The sequence below is a fragment of the Eleginops maclovinus genome, chromosome 23, assembly GCF_036324505.1.
Source record: "Eleginops maclovinus isolate JMC-PN-2008 ecotype Puerto Natales chromosome 23, JC_Emac_rtc_rv5, whole genome shotgun sequence".
NCBI lineage: Eukaryota > Metazoa > Chordata > Actinopteri > Perciformes > Eleginopidae > Eleginops > Eleginops maclovinus.
Window position 1 is genome coordinate 15,033,888 of NC_086371.1, and position 25,236 is coordinate 15,059,123.

General features: G+C 38.8%; 4 protein-coding genes across 4 annotated transcripts; all 4 read left to right on the forward strand.

Annotated features, from left to right (window-relative positions):
* The first annotated feature begins 2,718 nt into the window (after positions 1-2,718).
* LOC134859976 (C-X-C motif chemokine 6-like) lies at positions 2,719-4,034 on the forward strand. The gene is made up of 4 exons (XM_063876790.1): positions 2,719-2,920; positions 3,076-3,187; positions 3,442-3,519; positions 3,696-4,034. The coding sequence occupies exons 1-4, from the start codon at positions 2,857-2,859 to the stop codon at positions 3,766-3,768; spliced, it is 327 nt and encodes a 108-aa protein (XP_063732860.1). The 5' UTR covers positions 2,719-2,856; the 3' UTR covers positions 3,769-4,034.
* Positions 4,035-6,072: 2,038 nt separating this feature from the next.
* On the forward strand, positions 6,073-7,389 carry LOC134860004 (C-X-C motif chemokine 6-like). Its single transcript, XM_063876830.1, has 4 exons — positions 6,073-6,274; positions 6,430-6,541; positions 6,796-6,873; positions 7,050-7,389. The coding sequence occupies exons 1-4, from the start codon at positions 6,211-6,213 to the stop codon at positions 7,120-7,122; spliced, it is 327 nt and encodes a 108-aa protein (XP_063732900.1). The 5' UTR covers positions 6,073-6,210; the 3' UTR covers positions 7,123-7,389.
* Positions 7,390-9,429: 2,040 nt separating this feature from the next.
* On the forward strand, positions 9,430-10,753 carry LOC134859965 (C-X-C motif chemokine 6-like). The gene is made up of 4 exons (XM_063876775.1): positions 9,430-9,630; positions 9,786-9,897; positions 10,152-10,229; positions 10,406-10,753. The coding sequence occupies exons 1-4, from the start codon at positions 9,567-9,569 to the stop codon at positions 10,476-10,478; spliced, it is 327 nt and encodes a 108-aa protein (XP_063732845.1). The 5' UTR covers positions 9,430-9,566; the 3' UTR covers positions 10,479-10,753.
* Positions 10,754-11,783: 1,030 nt separating this feature from the next.
* On the forward strand, positions 11,784-19,383 carry LOC134859929 (putative monooxygenase p33MONOX). Its single transcript, XM_063876720.1, has 8 exons — positions 11,784-12,034; positions 12,906-13,023; positions 13,171-13,358; positions 13,547-13,661; positions 13,928-14,055; positions 17,382-17,545; positions 17,682-17,887; positions 18,167-19,383. Exons 2-8 carry the CDS (start codon positions 12,996-12,998, stop codon positions 18,370-18,372), a joined length of 1,035 nt encoding a protein of 344 aa, XP_063732790.1. The 5' UTR covers positions 11,784-12,034; positions 12,906-12,995; the 3' UTR covers positions 18,373-19,383.
* Positions 19,384-25,236: the final 5,853 nt, after the last annotated feature.

Consider the following 25,236-nt stretch of genomic DNA (forward strand, 5'->3'; position numbering starts at 1 on the left):
TTGGCTGCAGGAGACTTGACTGCAAGAGACTTGGCTGCAGGGGCCTTGACTAGTGGAGGCTTAACTACAAGCCTGGCCTTGCGTCCCTTTTGAGCCTGTTGAACGCTCTGCGGGCCACCAAAGGCCAGACGGGATCCCAAAAAGGGGTCCACCAGAGGAATTTCGTTGGGAACGGCCCGAGGGCTAGCATGCCTGGAGCTAGCAGGCCGGGAATCAGGTATGTTCTCATAATCACCTATAAAGTCTTTTTCCCATTCCGGAAATGAGCCCCTTAACCAGGGCCTTGACGTCACTTCTTGGTGCGCCATGGCCAAGATACACTGCCTCTCCTCTTTACTTGAGGCATATCGAGACCAACTCTTTAGGCAAAGTAATCTGTATTTCACCTCATGTAGCTCAGCTGCTGGGTCCATCTTTGGTCAGTTCGTTCTATCAGGGTTTGGGGAAATAGGACCCAAGTGCAGCAACAAAGGGAGGCAGGTATGGGTACAAACAAAAGGCGAGCTTTATTCCAAAGCTGTTTTACAAAAATACAAAGTTAGGAAAAATCCAGGACATGAAAAACACTTGAATTGAACAAATGAAGACGATAGGGAAATCCAAGAAATGAAAAACGCTTGACTTGATACATGAAAGACGACAACGAACTGACAGAACACAAGGACTAAATACAAAGACATTAATCACAACACAAGCCACAGCTGGGGAGGGGAGGCAGAAGCACCAGGGCAACAGGTGACAACAATGAAACAATCAAGGAAGGAAGGAAAACCAAAACACAGGAAGTAAAACTACACATGACACAACAGAGGGAAAACATTTCAAAATAAAACAGGAAACAGACAGAAAACAAGGATCATGACATAATCTAGCCTAAATAAATATAACCTGGCAGAAAATTAAGCAAAACACATTTATAAGAAAACAACAAAAAATATCTCCAAATTCAGTTTGTAAAATCACTTCAGGTTTACCAATTGAGAACCAGCCCTGTCTATGGTGGTTCTTATGCTAAGTTTACGATTGCTTACTCCCTGTCTCATAAATTCCACATGAATAATCTTAAAAACGCATTGTCACCACGCTATCAAGGTTGGTTTGATTAGATTAAAAATCAGTTGTTTTTGATCTTTACCTTGAGAGGCTTCAGCCAGGCTGATGCTTCTGATTGTATTTGCCATGGTTTTGAGATATCAATTTCTGAGACGTCTGCCCACAGCCACAACGTAGCTAGAGATCTCGAAAACAGGGCAAGTAAAACCAAAACTTCCTACATGGCTAGAAACAATCACAGGTAAGTAAGAAACACGTGTCATATTTATTAACTTCTATACTTTACTGAACCAGCCCTGTAAATCATGCCTGTTTTTTGAAAGTTTATATTTTGGGTGTCTTGTCCTGGGCCCTGCTTTGATCAGTAATGAGGCAGTTCAGCACGTCACCTTCCGTTGCCTTTATGCTCTTTTCTCATTCTTTTGAAAGGGCATGTGATCTATAATGCTTATCATCAAAAATGGTATAGAGCATTACAGAAAGGCTTTTCAGAATAATCTCACTGTTCTTTACACTTTCATTCAATCTTTGTGGTCAAATACAGAAGGGAAGAGAATGATGGCAAGAATTAGGGAAGGAAACAGGGTTGTAGTGGGATTTGATTTTGAACACAAGTGAAAGAGGATATAAAACTAAAGCTGACATTCAGACAAAGCTTTCCACTGAAACCAAACCTTTCCTTGTAAACTTGTGACTTTATGGAGGGCATATCATATCTATCTTAAATTAACAACAAAACACTGAAGTGAAAAAGAAAGGAAATGAATATCAGCATCCATCAGATATTTCTGATAATACTGGTTTATTCACTCCACAAATGTCATGACAGTGTAACTACCACGCAACTACAGTGGAAAAACATTTTTGAAAAGTGCCTTTCCTTCAGAGCAAGGTGTTAACCACTGATGCACACGAAGAAAATCAGACCATGCAGAGACTAACCTACACTCTGTGTTACTTAATGTAATGAACTATGCAAATCTAAAGTGACCTCATGAGGATTTCATCCAAAAACCTTTTTTCACCAACTCTGTTAGTAATTTAGGATCAGCATTCTTATTTTATATTTAAGTAAAACGTTATTTTATATTATACTTTAGTACCGTGATTTTGACGATATGACAAAACAGAGAATATTAAATGTCTTTTTTGTGATATTATGGTATTCGATTCTCTCCAAGAGATTCAGTTCAGTTTAAGCTTTGTTTAATTGCGTCATTTATTTCAGATGAAATAATTGTATGCAGCCAATGTACCTATATGCATTCTTTAGGGAGACAAACATATCCCTTAATAGCAATTTACTCAGCTTTGCGTTAAATGTAAAATGAATATAAAAATAAATGGCAAATAAAGATACAGGTGAACCAATGCCTTCCTTAATTAAGATATTATATATGATCCTTTTTTATTATTCATCTGTTTTTTCTTCATGGCATCAGAAATAGATAGTGTTCAAAATGTTTAAAAATATTTGTTCATCGAAAATCTGTTAATTATACTAAAGTAGTATGGCCATGGGGAATAAGGAAGAGTTGTCTGTGGTTTTGTAAGTTTCACTTTCCACTACGACAGAAATTCCCTTGGTCACAGGAAGTATGATGAGGTAAGTGGCTAAAGAGAGTATTTAAGAGGACCCTCAGCATCTACCCCTTCACAGTCCTCCTGTAAACAAGCGTTGCTCTCTCAGACTCTAGCTAACATCTCCAGCTGCACTTGTTACAACGCTTTCTATCATCTTTATCGCAAGAATCAAGATCTGTTCTAGCACTTCTGTCTCCTCCACCAAAAAGGAAAGCAACAATGTCCAGCATCATGAAAGTGTTTCTGCTCCTGGCTGTCATCGTCTGCATCTCTGAAGCCCAACGTAAGTGTTTATACTATTTCAGCATTTACAACTTTAACACAGACTACCTAAGGTGTTTAATTTACTTTTGAATACGTTTAAGTTACTTTTAGATGAAATCGTTTCAGTGAAAAACGAATTATAATGAAATGATGTTTTCCTGTCTTTCTCTGTAGGTCATCAATCAGGAGGCTGTCTGTGTCAACGTGTCATCAGTAAAATGAGCACAAAAGTAAAGGACATCCAGATCTACCCGGCAACTGCGTTCTGTGACAGAGTGGAGATTGTGTAAGATACAGTAAAATGGTTCATTAATTGCTTTTTTTATGCTATTAGGACAATGTATCTCCCTGCCACCAATGAAACCTAGAAATACATTTTAATTGAGATTTATCAACGGTTAGAGTCCGGCCTCAGTTATGTGGAAGAAGATTATGCACTTCTAGTTTCCCTGTCTAATGATTTATGGATATTTGTTTTCCAAACTTTATTTGGCGAAGATATTTTTTTTAACGTGAAGTCTCCTCTGTCCATTTCAACAGTGTCACCGACAGAAGAGGACGTCGCTTTTGCCTGGACCCCGAGTTGAAGACAGTGCAAAGAGTCATGGCTTCCATCATGTAAGTATAACAGACATCAATCCAAGCCTTATTTTCAAATACACTGAACATCCAATTACAACTTTTACTCTTTCAGAGATTCTCTATATTTGATGGAACAGTAATAAGGGATGTGATGCTTTCTCCTCCACACTTTTGTATCTTATGTTTCCTTCTGGTTTTCTTGTGATTCATAGAAAAGCCCAAACTACAGCTAGACAAGCTGAGCTCACGACCAGCCCAAGCAGCACCAACACAGCTCGCGTCTGACTCTTCCACTCCTGGAATCGAAAAGAAGCTAACATGACCTCTGACCCCGTTTGAAAAATGCACCTTCAAGGAATGTAGATGTGAAAAGAATGAAACTGTTTGTCTATTTATCCTCTATTTATACTCATGTGCACTTTTAGTATACATCTGTTTCTTTTTGTAAATATATTCCTTTTTGTAAATTGATGTGTGTGTTGTAATTGAGCCAAGTCCTTTGCCTTTTGGTCATTTCAGTATTTTTTCTAAATAAATATAAAATCAATGGAGCATTGAGTGCTTGTTTTCTGTTCAAAGTGCAATATCGTTGTGGCTCACACAAACACTGCTGACTTGTGGTTCAGGGCTGCCAATGCAAGATGTAAAGTATACTGTATGTGTCAGGTCATGTATCCAATGATACCATGCAGAATTTTGCAAATATTAGAGTGAGTTACTTAGTAGGAACCCAGTCTCTTTATCTAGCCTAAAGAAATATAGCCTAGCAGAAAATTCAGTAAAACACATTTATAAGAAAACAACAAAAAATATCTCCAAATTCAGTTTGTAAAATCACTTCAGGTTTACCAATTGACAACCAGCCCTGTCTATGGTGGTTCTTGTGCTAAGTTTACGATTGCTTTACCCCATGTCATAAATTCCACATGAATAATCTTAAAAACGCATTGTCACCACGCTATCAAGGGTGGTTTGATTAGATTAAAAATCAGTTGTTTTATCTTTACCTTGAGAGGTTTCAGCCAGGCTGATGCTTCTGATTGTATTTGCCATGGTTTTGAGATATCAATCTCTGAGACGTCTGCCCACAGCCACAACATAGCTAGAGATCTCGAAAACAGGGCAAGTAAAACCAAAACTTCCTACATGGCTAGAAACAATCACAGGTAAGTAAGAAACACATGTCATATTTATTAACTTCTATACTTTACTGAACCAGCCCTGTAAATCATGCCTGTTTTTTGAAAGTTTATATTTTGGGTGTCTTGTCCTGGGCCCTGCTTTGATCAGTAATGAGGCAGTTCAGCACGTCACCTTCCGTTGCCTTTATGCTCTTTTCTCATTCTTTTTAAAGGGCGTGTGATCTATAATACTTGTCATCAAAAATGTTATAGAGCATCACAGAAAGGCTTCTCAGAATAATCTCACTGTTTTTCACACTTTCATTCAATCTTTGTGGTCAAATACAGAAGGGAAGAGAATGATGGCAAGAATTAGGGAAGGAAACAGTGTTGTATTGGGATTTGATTTTGAACACAAGGGAAAGAGGATATAAAACTAAAACTGACATTCAGACAAAGCTTTCCACTGAAACCAAACCTTTCCTTGTAAACTTGTGACTTTATGGAGGGCATATCATATCTATCTTAAATTAACAACAAAACACTGAAGTGAAAAAGAAAGGAAATGAATATCAGCATCCATCAGATATTTCTGATAATACTGGTTTATTCACTCCACAAATGTCATGACAGTGTAACTACCACGCAACTACAGCGGAAAAACATTTTTGAAAAGTGCCTTTCCTTCAGAGCAAGGTGTTAACCACTGATGCACACGAAGAAAATCAGACCATGCAGAGACTAACCTACACTCTGTGTTACTTAATGTAATGAACTATGCAAATCTAAAGTGACCTCATGAGGATTTCATCCAAAAACCTTTTTTCACCAACTCTGTTAGTAATTTAGGATCAGCATTCTTATTTTATATTTAAGTAAAACGTTATTTTATATTATACTTTAGTACCGTGATTTTGACGATATGACAAAACAGAGAATATTAAATGTCTTTTTTGTGATATTATGGGATTCGATTCTCTCCAAGACATTCAGTTCAGTTTAAGCTTTGTTTAATTGCGTCATTTATTTCAGATGAAATAATTGTATGCAGCCGATGTACCTATATGCATTCTTTAGGGAGACAAACATATCCCTTAATAGCAATTTACTCAGCTTTGCGTTAAATGTAAAATGAATATAAAAATAAATGGCAAATAAAGATACAGGTGAACCAATGCCTTCCTTAATTAAGATATTATATATGATCCTTTTTTATTATTCATCTGTTTTTTCTTCATGGCATCAGAAATAGATAGTGTTCAAAATGTTTAAAATATTTGTTCATCGAAAATCTGTTAATTATACTAAAGTAGTATGACCATGGGGAATAAGGAAGAGTTGTCTGTGGTTTTGTAAGTTTCACTTTCCACTACGACAGAAATTCCCTTGGTCACAGGAAGTATGGTGAGGTAAGTGGGTAAAGAGAGTATTTAAGAGGACCCTCAGCATCTACCCCTTCACAGTCCTCCTGTCAACAAGCGTTGCTCTCTCAGACTCTAGCTAACATCTCCAGCTGCACTTGTTACAACGCTTTCTATCATCTTTATCGCAAGAATCAAGATCTGTTCTAGCACTTCTGTCTCCTCCACCAAAAAGGAAAGCAACAATGTCCAGCATCATGAAAGTGTTTCTGCTCCTGGCTGTCATCGTCTGCATCTCTGAAGCCCAACGTAAGTGTTTATACTATATCGGCATTTACAACTTTAACACAGACTACCTAAGGTGTTTAATTTACTTTTGAATACGTTTAAGTTACTTTTAGATGAAATCGTTTCAGTGAAAAACGAATTATAATGAAATTATGTTTTCCTGTCTTTCTCTGTAGGTCATCAATCAGGAGGCTGTCTGTGTCAACGTGTCATCAGTAAAATGAGCACAAAAGTAAAGGACATCCAGATCTACCCGGCAACTGCGTTCTGTGACAGAGTGGAGATTGTGTAAGATACAGTAAAATGGTTCATTAATTGCTTTTTTTATGCTATTAGGACAATGTATCTCCCTGCCACCAATGAAACCTAGAAATACATTTTAATTGAGATTTATCAACGGTTAGAGTCCGGCCTCAGTTGTGTGGAAGAAGATTATGCACTTCTAGTTTCCCTGTCTAATGATTTATGGATATTTGTTTTCCAAACTTTATTTGGCGAAGATATTTTTTTTAACGTGAAGTCTCCTCTGTCCATTTCAACAGTGTCACCGACAGAAGAGGACGTCGCTTTTGCCTGGACCCCGAGTTGAAGACAGTGCAAAGAGTCATGGCTTCCATCATGTAAGTATAACAGACATCAATCCAAGCCTTATTTTCAAATACACTGAACATCCAATTACAACTTTTACTCTTTCAGAGATTCTCTATATTTGATGGAACAGTAATAAGGGATGTGATGCTTTCTCCTCCACACTTTTGTATCTTATGTTTCCTTCTGGTTTTCTTGTGATTCATAGAAAAGCCCAAACTACAGCTAGACAAGCTGAGCTCACGACCAGCCCAAGCAGCACCAACACAGCTCGCGTCTGACTCTTCCACTCCTGGAATCGAAAAGAAGCTAACATGACCTCTGACCCCGTTTGAAAAATGCACCTTCAAGGAATGTAGATGTGAAAAGAATGAAACTGTTTGTCTATTTATCCTCTATTTATACTCATGTGCACTTTTAGTATACATCTGTTTCTTTTTGTTAATATATTCCTTTTTGTAAATTGATGTGTGTGTTGTAATTGAGCCAAGTCCTTTGCCTTTTGGTCATTTCAGTATTTTTTCTAAATAAATATAAAATCAATGGAGCATTGAGTGCTTGTTTTCTGTTCAAAGTGCAATATCGTTGTGGCTCACACAAACACTGCTGCCTTGTGGTTCAGGGCTGCCAATGCAAGATGTAAAGTATACTGTATGTGTCAGGTCATGTATCCTATGATACCATGCAAAATGTTGCAAATATTAGAGTGAGTTACTCAGTAGGAACCCAGTCTCTTTATCTAGCCTAAAGAAATATAGCCTAGCAGAAAATTAAGCAAAACACATTTATAAGAAAACAACAAAAAATATCTCCAAATTCAGTTTGTAAAATCACTTCAGGTTTACCAATTGACAACCAGCCCTGTCTATGGTGGTTCTTGTGCTAAGTTTACGATTGCTTTACCCCATGTCATAAATTCCACATGAATAATCTTAAAAACGCATTGTCACCACGCTATCAAGGGTGGTTTGATTAGATTAAAAATCAGTTGTTTTATCTTTACCTTGAGAGGTTTCAGCCAGGCTGATGCTTCTGATTGTATTTGCCATGGTTTTGAGATATCAATCTCTGAGACGTCTGCCCACAGCCTCAACGTAGCTAGAGATCTCGAAAACAGGGCAAGTAAAACCAAAACTTCCTACATGGCTAGAAACAATCACAGGTAAGTAAGAAACACGTGTCATATTTATTAACTTCTATACTTTACTGAACCAGCCCTGTAAATCATGCCTGTTTTTTGAAAGTTTATATTTTGGGTGTCTTGTCCTGGGCCCTGCTTTGATCAGTAATGAGGCAGTTCAGCACGTCACCTTCTGTTGCCTTTATGCTCTTTTCTCATTCTTTTTAAAGGGCGTGTGATCTATAATACTTGTTATCAAAAATGTTATAGAGCATCACAGAAAAGATTTTCAGAATAATCTCACTGTTTTTCACACTTTCATTCAATCTTTGTGGTCAAATACAGAAGGGAAGAGAATGATGGCAAGAATTAGGGAAGGAAACAGGGTTGTATTGGGATTTGATTTTGAACACAAGTGAAAGAGGATATAAAACTAAAACTGACATTCAGACAAAGCTTTCCACTGAAACCAAACCTTTCCTTGTAAACTTGTGACTTTATGGAGGGCATATCATATCTATCTTAAATTAACAACAAAACACTGAAGTGAAAAAGAAAGGAAATGAATATCAGCATCCATCAGATATTTCTGATAATACTGGTTTATTCACTCCACAAATGTCATGACAGTGTAACTACCACGCAACTACAGTGGAAAAGACATTTTTGAAAAGTGCCTTTCCTTCAGAGCAAGGTGTTAACCACTGATGCACACGAAGAAAATCAAACCATGCAGAGACTAACCTACACTCTGTGTTACTTAATGTAATAAACTATGCAAATCTAAAGTGACCTCATGAGGATTTCATCCAAAAACCTTTTTTCACCAACTCTGTTAGTAATTTAGGATCAGCATTCTTATTTTATATTTAAGTACAACGTTATTTTATATTATACTTTAGTACCGTGATTTTGACGATATGACAAAACAGAGAATATTAAATGTCTTTTTTGTGATATTATGGTATTCGATTCTCTCCAAGACATTCAGTTCAGTTTAAGCTTTGTTTAATTGCGTCATTTATTTCAGATGAAATAATTGTATGCAGCCGATGTACCTATATGCATTCTTTAGGGAGACAAACATATCCCTTAATAGCAATTTACTCAGCTTTGCGTTAAATGTAAAATGAATATAAAAATAAATGGCAAATAAAGATACAGGTGAACCAATGCCTTCCTTAATTAAGATATTATATATGATCCTTTTTTATTATTCATCTGTTTTTTCTTCATGGCATCAGAAATAGATAGTGTTCAAAATGCTTAAAAATATTTGTTCATCGAAAATCTGTTAATTATACTAAAGTAGTATGACCATGGGGAATAAGGAAGAGTTGTCTGTGGTTTTGTAAGTTTCACTTTCCACTACGACAGAAATTCCCTTGGTCACAGGAAGTATGATGAGGTAAGTGGCTAAAGAGAGTATTTAAGAGGACCCTCAGCATCTACCCCTTCACAGTCCTCCTGTCAACAAGCGTTGCTCTCTCAGACTCTAGCTAACATCTCCAGCTGCACTTGTTACAACGCTTTCTATCATCTTGATCGCAAAAACCAAGATCTGTTCTAGCACTTCTGTCTCCTCCACCAAAAAGGAAAGCAACAATGTCCAGCATCATGAAAGTGTTTCTGCTCCTGGCTGTCATCGTCTGCATCTCTGAAGCCCAACGTAAGTGTTTATACTATATCAGCATTTACAACTTTAACACAGACTACCTAAGGTGTTTAATTTACTTTTGAATACGTTTAAGTTACTTTTAGATGAAATCGTTTCAGTGAAAAACGAATTATAATGAAATGATGTTTTCCTGTCTTTCTCTGTAGGTCATCAATCAGAAGGCTGTCTGTGTCAACGCGTCAGCAGTAAAATGAGCACAAAAGTAAAGGACATCCAGATCTACCCGGCAACTGCGTTCTGTGACAGAGTGGAGATTGTGTAAGATACAGTAAAATGGTTCATTAATTGCTTTTTTTATGCTATTAGGACAATGTATCTCCCTGCCACCAATGAAACCTAGAAATACATTTTAATTGAGATTTATCAACGGTTAGAGTCCGGCCTCAGTTATGTGGAAGAAGATTATGCACTTCTAGTTTCCCTGTCTAATGATTTATGGATATCTGTTTTCCAAACTTTATTTGGTGAAGATATTTTTTTTAACGTGAAGTCTCCTCTGTCCATTTCAACAGTGTCACCGACAGAAGAGGGCTTCGCTTTTGCCTGGACCCCGAGTTGAAGACAGTGCAAAGAGTCATGGCTTCCATCATGTAAGTATAAAAGACATCAATCCAAGCCTTATTTTCAAATACACTGAACATCCAATTACAACTTTTACTCTTTCAGAGATTCTCTATATTTGATGGAACAGTAATAAGGGATGTGATGCTTTCTCCTCCACACTTTTGTATCTTATGTTTCCTTCTGGTTTTCTTGTGATTCATAGAAAAGCCCAAACTACAGCTAGACAAGCTGAGCTCACGACCAGCCCAAGCAGCACCAACACAGCTCGCGTCTGACTCTTCCACTCCTGGAATCGAAAAGAAGCTAACATGACCTCTGACCCCGTTTGAAAAATGCACCTTCAAGGAATTTAGATGTGAAAAGAATGAAACTGTTTGTCTATTTATCCTCTATTTATACTCATGTGCACTTTTAGTATACATCTGTTTCTTTTTGTTTATATATTCCTTGTATTCCTTTTTGTAAATTGATGTGTGTGTTGTAATTGAGCCAAGTCCTTTGCCTTTTGGTCATTTCAGTATTTTTTCTAAATAAATATAAAATCAATGGAGCATTGAGTGCTTGTTTTCTGTTCAAAGTCCAATATCGTTGTGGCTCACACAAACACTGCTACCTTGTGGTTCAGGGCTGCCAATGCAAGATGTAAAGTATACTGTATATGTCAGGTCATGTATCCTATGATACCATGCATAGTTTTGCAAATATTAGAGGGATTTATCCCCTCAGAAGTGTTCTAGACATGATTAATATGGCTAGAATACAACAGATAGCATGAGGACACCAAAGTTGCAGGGAGATGACAGGGTACGTCTGTCAACAGCACATGCTCCTGCTCAATTCTGACAGGGGCGGTTCAGATCAGCTGAGTTTCATAGGCTGGAATCTTTCACACCCACTAACACACGCACACACACACACACACACACACACACACACACACACACACACACACACACACACACACACACACACACACACACACACACACACACACACACACACACACACACACTCTGGCATTCATATCCAGGAGATTCACTGTATGCCTAATCCTAGCCCTAATTTAACTAAGGCCAAAGTGTAACCATGTTTTATAAAAAGACTGCTACTTTTAAACTTCCAATTCAATACATCTCTAAGCCAAATAGTGTATTTTTTACTCGATACATTTAGTTCCTTTCCAGTTTTAAATAGTATTAGAAAAATAGGAAATCAACAAATAAATGAAGATATCATATGAGTAAGTCTTTGCAAATCGTTATAAATGTAACCTTTCCCTATTTTTAAGTAATTTTAAGTAATACCTACATTAATTTATCATTAAACACTATTCCTTATCAAAACATGCATGAGGTGTAACCTTTTGTTTATACTCAACTAAATGTTTATGCTAATAATATTTTGTATTTGTTCACTCATTGAAGTGAAGGACTTTTAGTTGTGAAAATCCAATTTTCACACTGCAGTATTTTTTCCGTTTATTTACAAGTAAATGCCTTAGTTCTGCATCAATATTTGTTTTATCGTTTGGCATAATGTGGTTCTCCGACATACAGTACTTATTTCGTACAACAGTCTGCAGGGCTTTGAGTTTCGTGGTATCACTTCCGCAGCTCGGTTGTCAGAGGTGCGTTCAGTGCTCTGCTGCGGTGTGGACATCTCAGCTCTCTGTTTACTCTTTGCATGTCCAAAAGTCATGGATGAACCAACCGAAGAACAAACATACATTTTTTTTCGTTCAGCATGTCAACTTAGCTCCACAGTGACAAAGAAATCGCCGTAGATGTGGAATAATTCAATAGAAGAGGAATGGAAATGTTGACAGGTTGAGGTAAGTGTTACGCTTTTGTACTGCATGTAAACGCTGAAAAATACCCTTTTTTAATGAATTAAATTAATACACCCTTTGCAATGATTATGGAAAATCCAGCAAATACATTGTTTACATAATCGTTTTCTGGTTCCTTTAGTTGGCCCCCCTAAAATGAAATAAAATATATATTTTTTATTTAGTTTACAGATCATTTTAGACGTTATTCCCAAACGCCCATGGCGTGACTTCGGTTCCTGTTTTTGCAAGTCACCGTATCTGGCACCCCTAAGTGCTGACGTGCAGCAGCAGACAGATGTAAGCAGTCTGCAAAGTAGACAAAATTAGCCTGCGAAATATCACCCATCTAAATCTGCGAAATCTGAAATCTGACAAGATTTACATTTTGTAGATGGCAGACGGTCGCCTGATTATTTATTTAGGTCAGGACGCAGGTGGATTGCAATGGAAAGTGAGCTTAGACAATGATGATTAACAGCGACGATAAAAAAGGTAGAAAAGTTCACCATAACACAAGAGGACTAAAATACTGCCTTTCTTTGAGTTTCACACAACAAGTAATAACATACAAGGTCCATTTATTAAACAGGCATTATTTCCTGATTTCAGAAAGCGTCATTTCCTTGTGGGAATGAGCCTGCTTTACTCCTCAATTAAGCTGTTTGTTTCTGCTTTGGGCAGAGCTGGCTGGTATGTGAGTGGACTGGCATTCACTGATATTAATGACAGCGCTGTAACCAGATCCTGCAGTTATATTCGGAGCTGGTCAGAAACAGGACGCTATGAACTTTGCTGTACAAGACTCTGACGTGTTCATACTCCAATTTAACCTTAGGCTAACGAAAATATGCATGTACCATATATGTATTAGCCTCACTTCGGACTGCCATCAACACCTGGCAGAGTAGACCTCCGTACTGTCACCCTGCAAAGTCTCCTGTGGTCTGCCCAACTGATCAAAATGTCCTCACAACGGGGAGACATTCCAGGTAACATAGGATTTTTGTTATTTTACTACGATAATGTTAATATTTGTTATTTGTCAAATTATGTCAAGCTTAATGGCAATGTCACACAAGTTTCTCTATGAAGTAAAACATACAAAAAAGCCATACTTCTTTACTCCCATCTTTTAGCACTTGAGTCTGGCACATCTTCCGGACTCTTCGGTGCCTTTTCTTCTCCAATTGGAATGAACCGGCGCACTGTAAGCTATGACGAGCTCATGGATGCCACCATGCATTCACCACCTTCAGACTTCAACGCTAACATCTTTTGGAAAGATCCTGTCATCCCACAACACAGGTTCAGGAATACTGCAGAGGTGCTTTCCTGTTTTTTCTAACCATAAGATCCAAATTGTTTTGAATTGGTTACAAGCAACTTGCTAACAAGCCTTGGCTTGTGGAGATCTTCCTGAAACATAATGCAGTGCTGACAACATTGGATGTGTTCTGACTTGGTTTGTCATTGGTTTGTAAATTAATCCTTAGTATAAACTTCTTTCACCAGGAAAGTGGGAGTGGTGGGAAGTTGGTGACTTTTGAGGCAGCAGCACCACCAGTCAATCCCCAAGTGCCTGTTGTGAAAGCCAAAGCCACCTCTTTGATGAGCTCTCTTATGATAAGTAAGTCAACTAAACCCTGATTGAAGACCATTTATTTTCATATTGATAAATAACCACACACACAATGAGATTGTTTCGAGTTACGACACATTTTGTTATTCACCTCATGTCACATAATTTTGTAAGTCTCACCTATGATTGTTCAAATAGTACTTCCATGGTTGGGACATTTAGAAAAACAATCTTCAGAGTATGCTTAAAGTGCAGCATATTAAAACATTGACTAATTTGTATTTACTGTGGACTGTTTACCTTTCCTCTCTTAGAGCAGACCCAGGACAACCTCCATAAGTTTGAGCACCAGGCAGGGCTCACTGATGCTGGGTATTGTCCCCACAAGGGGCTTTCTGCTGAGGAGACTCGCTTTCACCGACTTGGTGACGGCGCCTTGCCAGTGAGTATAAGCAAATATGTTGTCAAGAGTGTTGACGTGCAAGGAGCAGTGACACATATCTTTAATGCCTCAAATGATAATAAATACCTTACAATAAATATATTACACCTTAATGTGTGACACGTGCTTTAGAGAATGCACAACCTGAATAAGTAGAGATAAAATGCAGTTTCTTGTATACTGCTGGTTAATTTCAATGTTTGGGCCAATACTAAAGGTCACACGTCTGACCTGGAGTGTGTTTTGCCTAGAACGGCATATGGTTCAAGATTCAAAGATTTATTGTTACGTCTTATACACAATGGTGTAGTGTGTGTGTGTGTGTGCCATGAACTAAAAACCTAGGTCACTGTTCCTCAACAGTGCAGTTACAAGACATATTTTTTATAAAAATGTTTTTAAAATACTGCAAGTTCAGTTGTTTAACAGCCCCAGATTAAACATGATTATGTAAGGGTATGGTTGTTGTTGTTGTTGTTGTTGTTGTTGTTGGTTTTTCATTTTTTTCATGTTACCCCTCAGCCGTACACTTTTGGAAAGACTGAGTTTGTATTCTGAATAGTTGGATACATTTGGTTTGTGAATGCCACATTATCAAACAAGCTCTTCATTATTTCTTGATTTCGCATCTCTTCATTTCATTATCATAATACATTGTGCTAACATAAAATGAAAACTTAAGATAATAATGCGAATTAAATCAAAAAAACTTGCACAATTATTAAAACATGCCAGTAAGTTTAATATTAACAAGTTGTAAAGATGACTTGCTAGGCTGAACCTTTGTGCATGTGATTGAAGGTTTAGTAAAGAAGGTTTGAAAGTCACACAGTGTTGCATACACACTTTGTGTGGATGCCCAGAGGTTTTCTTTTCTTTTCTGTCAAGATTTGTCCAGTTTTCCCATTGACATGGCCATTCCTTTTCTCACGATTCAAGTGCTCCATAGCTTATAATATTCGATTCCTTACACACTTAATGTATTATATAATATCCTGCTTTATATTTTGTGTCCATTTTTAGTCCGACATGGATATATTTTCAACTTTTTTTTAATGCTATTTCATTTCTATTGTAATGTACAATGCCTTGTCTTTTAAGTTGCTGCAATGCAAACAATTCCCAAATTGGAATCAATAAAGTACCTATCTATCTGTCTGTCTGTCTGTCTGTCTGTCTGTCTGTCTGTCTGTCTGTCTGTCTGTCTGTCTGTCTGTCTGTCTGTCTGTCTATTTATCTATCTATCTATCTATAGCATTCCAAAGTGATCACAAATAGGGACTGTATTCCTACTAAAATAGTGATAGAGGCTGTGTTAATATTCAAATAAGCAAGTATTATTGCGAAAAACAATATGACATATGACCAATTCTTTAACATGTTACAAATCATTGTAAACAAATTACGTAATCTGCTCTATGCTGGTTTCATAGGATGGTGTTCCCAGGAGTAATGTTGGCAAGCAACGCCCTTAAATGAATCGAGCCCCCTTGTTTAGTAAAACGGACCAATCAGCGAGCTTCTAACAAAAGACACTATTTGGAGGCCCTTTCTGGTTTATGCCGGCGCTACCGTTTCCGTTCTTTTTTGCGAAAAAACTAGTTAAAACAGCTAAAAATGGACAAACGTAAGGAATCTGTCGGACTGGAGCGTCAAAGAAATCTTATCATAAAAAGGTATGTCGATGTGTAAGCTGAGGCTATATGTACATTCCGACTGAAAAGCAGGTCGTTAGCTAGGATAGCATTCGAGCTAACCTGAGTAAACAAACTAACCTTAGTTCTTCAGAACGTTAAATGTCTCCCCGCCAGTGTTAGCCAAACCACTGTTGTGGTTATAGCTTGTTCAGTACAAAGGGATTCACATAAACTATTGCTGAATAAGTAAGAAACGTACGCGTAGTGTCTTGGTCGGTAATATAGTAACTACGGTTAGTTGTTGGGTTGCAGTCCTGCCACGGTTAACGTTAGCTCAGCATAATGTTAATGATCCATCATCTCCCTATCGAACCCTGTTCTCCTGAGGCACAGTAGCCTCAGCTTGTGCTCCTCGTGTTTTGTTTTGTTTTTCTTTTTTTTATTAAAGTTATCAGGACAGAGGCCCTAGCTTGCTGAATTATGTAAAACGAGATTACAACTGGCAAGAGCTATAATTGCTTTCACATTTGCTATCGCTTTATATAAAATAGATACCTCACTATCCCCACTTTGGCCTGCCATGTGCTTACTTTAAGTGTCAATAAGAAAATTACTTATTACTTTCACACATTTGTAATAAAATACACTTGCCTCATTCAGGAACACATGCTGTAATATTTTCTATTTTACCCTGCCCCAATATTTTATAAACCACACAACAGTTGAACTGTCAAAATGTTGTTGTGTCCTGACTTTTAATATTCTGGCTGAGGTCCAGCAGGGTGGGAGCAGTGGTGAAATTTAAAGAGGGCATTAAAAGCCAATGGAGCACTCTTTCCTTTGCATGGTGGTCATTACCCTAAGCAGAATGCAGGACCACATCTACTAGAAGGGATTGATATGTGTATGGAAGGACCCTCAAGATATGGAGACGAAAATGCCTACGTTGAATGGAAACTTAACTTTTACAATATTCTAACAGAAAGAATTACTGGAATAACTCTAAACCTAAAGGCAAGTATTGTTGAACATATATTTGGTTAGTTAGAGTTGTAAGGACTGTTTTTGATTTTTTTGAGTGGAAAGGAGTGAAGCAAATCCACGTCAGGTTGTATTCACTTGGACCGGTGGTGTTGCTGGTAGAGCAAGCTATTTTGTGAGTGAGTTTGTGTTAGTATGTGTAGTTTATATTCATTGATGTAATGAACTTACAATTATAGGATTTACTGGCTCAGTGCTTGGCCTACATTATGAAACTATCATTTTATAGTATTAATAATGTATTTCATCAAATGTTCTTGTTTTTATTATGCAGAAGTCCTCTCTTTTTGTCATACCTCTCTCTCTTTTCCAACCCACAACTCATTTTCACAGCAGGTTTGAGACTCCCAACAATGTATGATGCACTTTTCTTTTTTTGGGGGGGTCTGCAGGTCCAGAAAAACACTGCTGACCTTCTCTCATTGTGTATTCAAGGAGTGTTTGCTCTTTAAAAAAAAGATCAATGCTCTATTGCAAACACAGGCTGTTTGTGTGTCATAGGGAGAAACGTGTCACAGCTTTGCTTCTTGTATCAGGGATAAATCATCATCTAGCCACTTGCTGTTATTATATATGATTTTGTAATCTCTTATCACTGTACCGCGTGAATCCAGAATATAGACCATAGTATTTGATCTCTCTTCACAGAAGTTGAGAATGCCAACCGGGGACTTCAAGGAGGACAGGTGTACAACATCAGCACAATCCACCCCCAGTGTCACCCCTTCTGTCACCCCCTCCGTCACCCCCAGCGTCACCCCCTGTGTCACCCCCTCTGTAACTCCCCACACATCACCGGCTGTTAGTCGCAGGTAAGCATCAAGTTACTGAAATATTTTTGCTCATGATGTTATTTTGTCCTTTTCCAACATAGCCCAAACCATGTGGCACATCCTTCCCTTGGTTGCTTGTATGTTCATATCTTACTTTTGCTTGGTGTGAATACAGGAACTGGTTCCAGCTGAGTCCTGCGCCTTTTCTTGCCACACCAGAACTCACTTGTTCCAACCCCAGCACAGACATGGGAGGAAATGAGGGAGGAGGAGGAGGAGGGGGAGGGGGAGGAGGAGGAGGAGGAGAGAGGTGGAGCTTCTTTGGAAGTCGACCTGTGGTACAGAAGTCCCCCACTGACCCAGGCTGTGATACCAGCTCAGGTGAGAGAGTTATACCTAATGTTGCTTTTGGATCTGGACTTTATCACTGTATAAATGCTTAGTAGATTGGACAGAATCTAAAAAAAAAGGTTCTACATGTGCCAACCCAAACGTTTTCTGATACAACCATGTATAGGATTTTCTCCCCAAAAAATACAAACTCCAACCATAAGTGAACACACAATATAGGACCCTTACTTAGTATTACTAGTAATCCTATTATGTTATAGATTTAGGTCATTATTAAAACCGTCAACCTCTTCCTCGTCTTTCTTTCAGGCTTCTCATTGCAGTCCTACTTCGGCATGCAGAAGTCCTCTACCATGGATAGCACCAACCCCCAGGTCAACTTCAAGGTGGACGACCCTGCCAACTTCATGCCCCCGAAGATTGAAATCTCAGGCGTTGATGCCAAACGGGCCCCCACACGGCCTCACAAACTTAAACCTCGGGACATGAATGTTTTAACACCTTCGGGCTTCTGAAGCCAAACCAGCTATGAAGTGACACCTCTGTATGACATCTTTCCTCCGTCTGGGAGCTCATTTGCTTTCTTGCCTTTCTCTTTCCCCTCTGCCTCGCCCCCTGCATTTCACTATGGCTGAGAGTACTGCAGATCACCCGTAGTAGTAGCTCGTCCGGCCCGAGACATCACCGCACTGTACCTCATTTAAACTGACCTACTCTCATGGACTGCCATCTTCTGTTAACCCTTACTAACCCCTTCCTATCTCTTCAGGCTCATTGGGCCACATTCACGCCATTAAAGCAACTTCATTTGTCATTCCCTATGATGGTATTGCTTGTAGTAGTATTATTATGGTTATCCTGTTACGTAATGGGTGCATTGGCATGCATTGCTTTGCTGTCTTTGTTCCATGTCAATGATGACATGAGATTGAAGTTGTTGAATTATTTTCTCAGTCCTTTGCTCACGCTATTCAGTTTAGCTTTGCCTGTGGGAAATTTAACCAGCTATTTCCTTCATAGTGCTCATTTGCCTCATGTTGTTTTCTCATTTTATTTTGAACAAGCTTACAGATTTGTAGTTATAGTGCTTTCTCTGTTAGCATGCAGAGTAGTGTTGGATGACTGATATTGTGCCTAAACTTGCAACATGTTTGCTTCATCTAAGTACACTTTTATTATATGGAAGAACATATTATTTTACCCCGTTGGAGAGAATGACTGATGAAGAAGTGATTTTCTAATGATTATTTCAGCGTAAGTATGTTTATATAGTTCTTATTCAATTCAATCAACATTGTTCATTCTAAATAGTAGTGTGATGGGTTCATTACATTTTTTACGTGCATTACTATAGTATTTAACATGTTGTAAAAATACAAACTATTGACGTCGTCAATTTTGCATTTTCTGCCACAATTCAAGAATCCCTGCTGTTCTATTTGAAAACGTTGATTCCAAAAAGTTATTGCACAAGGGAAATAGTCCCCTACTTAGATCTGTAAATAAATCTGATCCTAATAAGCAAACTTCTTCCTTGTTTTTTTTTCATGCAAACATACACTGCCTGAGCAAAAGAAGGGTCACACACTCTAATATTCGTTGGACCTCCTTTAGCTTTGATTACGGCACGCGTTCGCTGTGGCATCGTTTCCACAAGCTTCTGCAATGTCACAACTTTTATTTCTGTCTTGCATTAATTTTTCGCCAAGATCTTTTATTGATGACGGGAGATCACATAATCATCACACTGCACAAAGTCTTCTCCAGCACATCCCAAAGATTCTCAGTCGGGTTCAGGTCTGGACTCTGTGGTGGCCAATCCATGTGTGAAAATGATGTCTCACGCTCCCTGAACCCCTCTTTCACAGTTTGAACCTGATGGATCCTGGCATTGTCATCTTGGAACATGCCCGTGCCATCAGGGAAGAAAAAATCCATTGATGGAATAACCTGGTCATTCAGTATATTCAGGTAGTCAGCTGACCTCATTCTTTGGGCACATAATGTTGCTGAACCTAGACCAGACCAGCTACAGCAACCCCAGATCATAGCACTGCCCCCCATAGGCTTGTGACCTTTTTTTTTTGCCGGGCAGTGTATAAAACCTTATAAGTACCGTGTATATCTTTTGTTATTGATATATATATTGATCTGCTGAGTGCTCACAACATCATGCATTATTTTTGTAAGAAAACATGCATGATGTTGTATCTCGGCAAAAGTTCTTGATTGACCAATCTAGTCACAAACAACAATATTTTTGTATTCATCTTTATTAAATTAGGCAGAATAAGAATTGTGCTGTGAAAAAACAGCCTACTCATTATATTTAACTGCCATTTTCTTTGATTTCATATATTTGCTTTGCTGAATAACTCATGGATGTGGGCGGCAATATAAAATGTTCACTAATTGTGTACCATTCATGGTAGTAAGAGTAGCTAAATATATTGAGAGATTTTCCTAGTCATTGAAAAACAAAAACCTGTGTCCAACTTTAACTTTCTGTTGTCACAATATCCCTGTTGTTATTCAAGGATTTTACACTAACCATTAGCTACAGTCTATGCCCAGAAGATAGCGCTATAGGCTCACTATAAAGACATGGTTGTTGAGAAGTTATACTCAGTCTGTCTGTTATGATTCATTAGGTGTTATATTACCTAGATCAAACATTTTAAAAAGGACTGTATGCTGGAATCAAATTAAGTATGATCAAGCCACAATATTGATTTAGAAAGTGTGATAGATAATGAGGGAAATGAATCTTTTGCCACAGATCCATGAATGGCAGGGGTGACTAATCAGTCAAGTCATCCATTGCGCACACACTGATATAATTAGTCTAGGGACATTGATTATCATTGACTTACATTGTCAAAAATCGCAGCTGGTTGTAAACTACCGCCCCCCCCCAACACACACACACACACACACACACACACACACACACACACACACACACACACACACACACACACACACACACACACACACACATTTCTCTACATCAAAGCAAGCATCCATCCAGGAAAATGAGCCAGCAGAGGCACACAGTAGGGAGTACTACCCCCCCCACAGGCTTAGGGTTTACGGGCCTTGTTAAAGAACTGCAATTGTCTGCTGCTCTGTTTATTGTGTGAGAAAGAGATACAGCAGCTGTGTGTGTGTGTGTGTGTGTGTGTGTGTGTGTGTGTGTGTGTGTGTGTGTGTGTGTGTGTGTGTGTGTGTGTGTGTGTGTGTGTGTGGTGTGTGTGTGGGTGTGTGTGTGGGGGTGTGTGTGCACGCGCTTGCGTACATGTAGTTGTAGTTTATTTATTTCAGGGCGTGCCCATTGACCTGATTTTGTTACTAGCAGAGACGCACCAGGATGCAATTGCACTACACTTGTGTTCCAAAGTAAGAGCTAATGACAAATCTTCCTTCTGATAAAGTGCTGTAGTTTTAACAGAACACATGCAGAAGATCTCTTCCTTCTTCATCATCTTTAAACTTTAAACTTAGACTCATTTATTCAGACATCTTTTAAAGGGAACCCTCCTTTAACATAATTACAGGCTGTTGAGTGTCCACGTCTGGTTTTTAGGTAGTGCTGCAGGAGCGAAGGTGAACATCAAAAAGGTTAGGCAAGTGCAGACAGAGAGCTTTCACTCAAAAGCTGGAGGTGGACTGTCATTAGTTGCAAATAAAGTGATGAATGACTCAAGATGACAGGCAGGCAGAAAAAAGATATGATGAACAAAGTTAAGCCATGGGGAAAGAAGATTTGGTGTAAAAGTTTGGGAAAAGTGCGAAGAACGACAGATTCAGTCCTGGGGCACATTTCTTCTAGAGTAATGCAACAATGTCAGTATCACAAAACCAATGACGTACAGCAGTGAAGAGAAATTCAGGGTGGGGAAGTCTGGGATGGGTAGGAACAAAGAAATAAAGAGCAAAGGGTGGATTCCCCAGCAGTCATGACATAATACAGATGGCTCTCTTTTTGACTCCAACATGACGTGGTTTTCTTCTTTACTACCAGCCCCCCCTTATGCTATGCTTCCACAAAAATCACTGAGCTCACTCACAGATGTGCAATCACAAGCACCACCCTGCCGGACTGACCGCGCACCAAAACAAATCCCACAATCTCCTCTGCAATCTGACACACTCACATAGACAAGCTCTCATCATTATTTTGAAATATTTCCATAACAACTATACAACAATGACTTACACCAATGGGCTAAAATTAAATTCCTCAAACCGCTAAGATGGGATTTATACCTGATTGTCTGGCCAAGCTACATAAAGAAAGAAACAATTCAAGTGGCATTTTAGGAGAAAAAAACAAAAGCAAGATCAGCTTGCTCCAGTGATCAAGTTTTTCTGTGTTGTTAGTGATACCATGTTTTGGAATTGTAATTTGATGTGCTCTGAAAAAAGGTGAACTTTGATTGGTTGTGTGCACCTTTGGCTCATACATGTAGGAGTGGTACTGCATGAGCACTTTATGTCAGGATGACTCTAGGAATATGCCAGGAAATCCTCTCAACAGCTCTTAAATGCTTCGGTTCAGTTACAGGAATTTGGAAATAAACTGATATTGGACTGCTGATATCTGAACTCGGTCAGTCATTATGCTCAAGTGGTAATAAACTCTTGCACAGGCTCCTGTACTGCTCCTGTGTTTTTCTATATCAGCAGTACATTAGATGTTTAATCTATGAACATAATCAAGAAGACTTTCTTTAAGATAAAGAATAATAATAAGAGGCTACTGTGATAATGATGTCCAAGAGACAGACAACACTTTTTATTACTGGAATTACGTTTAATGTGTAGTTTACAAGTTATACATACAGTTCATCTTTCTCAACAAACTCACTCGTTTGTGTAAGAAGCGTCATTTACCAAAATAATGACTCAAGTATTGTTTTTCTGAGGTTTTTGTAACCCCGACACGAACAGGGTTACAAAACTCAGCAAGGGATTTGAGGCGGTCCCTTCTGACGTCTGCTGGGTGGGTTCCCTGTGTTGTATGCTGCGCCATCTGACTCTAGAACCACATCTGGGGGTGATTCACGGTGAGCTGGCCCAGATGTGACCCACTGAGCTAAGAGGAGCTGCGGGAATGGGGGGGGGGTGTCTGCAGGTACTGTACCCTGTGAAAGTTAACATCAATTATGCTTATTACTTGGGGTTTTAGAGTGATACTGTTACAGCCATTAACACAGATGTGGGTCACACACATATCCTAGCAGTGTACTTATGTTAAGCAATAAAAAAAACTGCTGTACCTCATAAATTGTGAAGACATGACCTCTGTTACAGATATCCACCTCCCTAAAGAGACCATGCAGAAAGTGAGTGCATGTACAGTGCTTAGCGAAGAAATGTGGGTGGGTGCAAGCTTCTGAGCAGCACATAGAGCAATACTATTAAGTTTGAGGAATGTGAAGTCTCATTACTATCCAAAACGATTAGTTTAGGAAACACTATTGGGTGTTCAGTACTTCTCATCTTGGTTCTCTTTCCTGCTGATCTGAAGCTATCAAAGGTTGTTAGCATCTGTATCCTACCAGCAATAAACTGTCAATGCTGCGTGTCCCTGTGCTGTTCATCAGATATCCCTGCCATCCCCCACTGAGAAGCAAAGTGTATTGTTGTTGTCCCCCCCTGGCCCTAACGTGAAGCAGATGTGGATGGGAGATCCCCCACAACAAGGTTTAAACAGTCAGTTGGAGCTCACTAGAGCCTTATCCAGATGATGCACCCCATGTTTCTTTGCACTTAAAATCCAAGAAAGCTCTTAACTCCACCGTACACCACTGGCAGGTGAAAAGTGAAACATGCAAGTGTGTGAGATTATTCATTTCTTGGGTGTGCTTTCATGAGGGATGAATTGTAATACCCAATAATGTATTTTACAATTGGCCAAAGTGCATTATATTTAATGATCTAAATCTCATAGTCCATACTGCAATGTTTCCTCATGGAATCTAGCCAAAGGTCTAGATTAAGGCGTCTCCTTCTCCATTTACCTCCATGCCTTGGCTATAAACCAGATGTTATCATCTCTCAAATAGATAAGAGGTATCATTATTATTAATGTTTAGATAAACTAACGTTAGGCCATAGTTGACATTTTCCTACGTGTTGACTGTCACATAAGCAATAACTGTTGCCAACATTGTGGTTTGAGCGAAGTTTATTGTTGCTATTATGTTGAGGATGTGGAGGTGGTGAACACCTACAAGTTCCTGGGAGTGCACTTGAACAATAAACTGGATAGGAGTGACAACACTGATGCTCTCTTCAGGAAGGGACAGTGCAAACTGTTCTTCCTGAGGAGGCTCAGGTCCTTCACCGTGTGCATGAGGCTGCTGCAGACGTTCTACCAGTCCGTAGTGGCCAGTGTGTTCTTCTTTGCCATGGTGTGCTGGGTGGGAAACACCAACAAAAGGGATGCGGACAGGCTGAACAAGCTCATGAGGAAGGCTAGCTCGGTTGTTGGAGTTAAACTGGACAATCTGGAGGAGGTGGCTGAGGGGAGGACGAGGAGGAAACTGGACAGCCCCCGCCAATGACCCAATGCCCCTCCAGTAGATCTGCTCTGGCGCCGACTCTGGACTCATCCCACCTCGGCACAGCACTAAGCGCCTTTGAAACTCCTTTGTACCTGTAGCCATCAGGCTGCACAACAACCATGTGACTCACTGACAATAACACGGACAGCACATAAAGCCTGCAATTTTATTTTAGAATTTTTTTTATTTTAAATTTTAAATTTGTGTTTCATATCCCTGTGTGAACCTGTACTGTTTTTCCTCTTTGTTGCTGCTTAAACACTCAAATTTCCCCACGGGGATTAATAAAGGTACATCTTAACTTATCTTATCTTATCTTACAGTTTAGTTAATTAGTTTGTTATTATTATGTGACGTGGGTGTCAGAAGTTTAAACCTTTTGATTGCTTTCATTATTGTGGCTTATACACACTCAGAACACCCTTGTTTATCTGGATGTTTTCTTACAAATATTTATCATACTTCTATATAAATACTTATTAAAAGTTAAAGTGTTCAGGCTGATAGGCTTAAAGTGCAGACAATTTAAAATAAATCCCTTAATAATCTGTGGCATAACCTTGCAGTGTGCCTATCATTTTATATCATCATATCACTTAAGGAACCTTTGATCTTTTGGGAGGATCTCATTGGATAACAAAGTCACAGAGCACACTTAATTACAGTTATTAATCCCTTAAGCCAGGAGAGGAATGCAGTTCTTTGGCTCACGCACATCCTCCACACACCTAATTAAAAGCTTTCCTTAAAGATTTAGTTATTAATTTTGAGAACATATAACGAGTATGGTAGAAATTAAAAGTATCC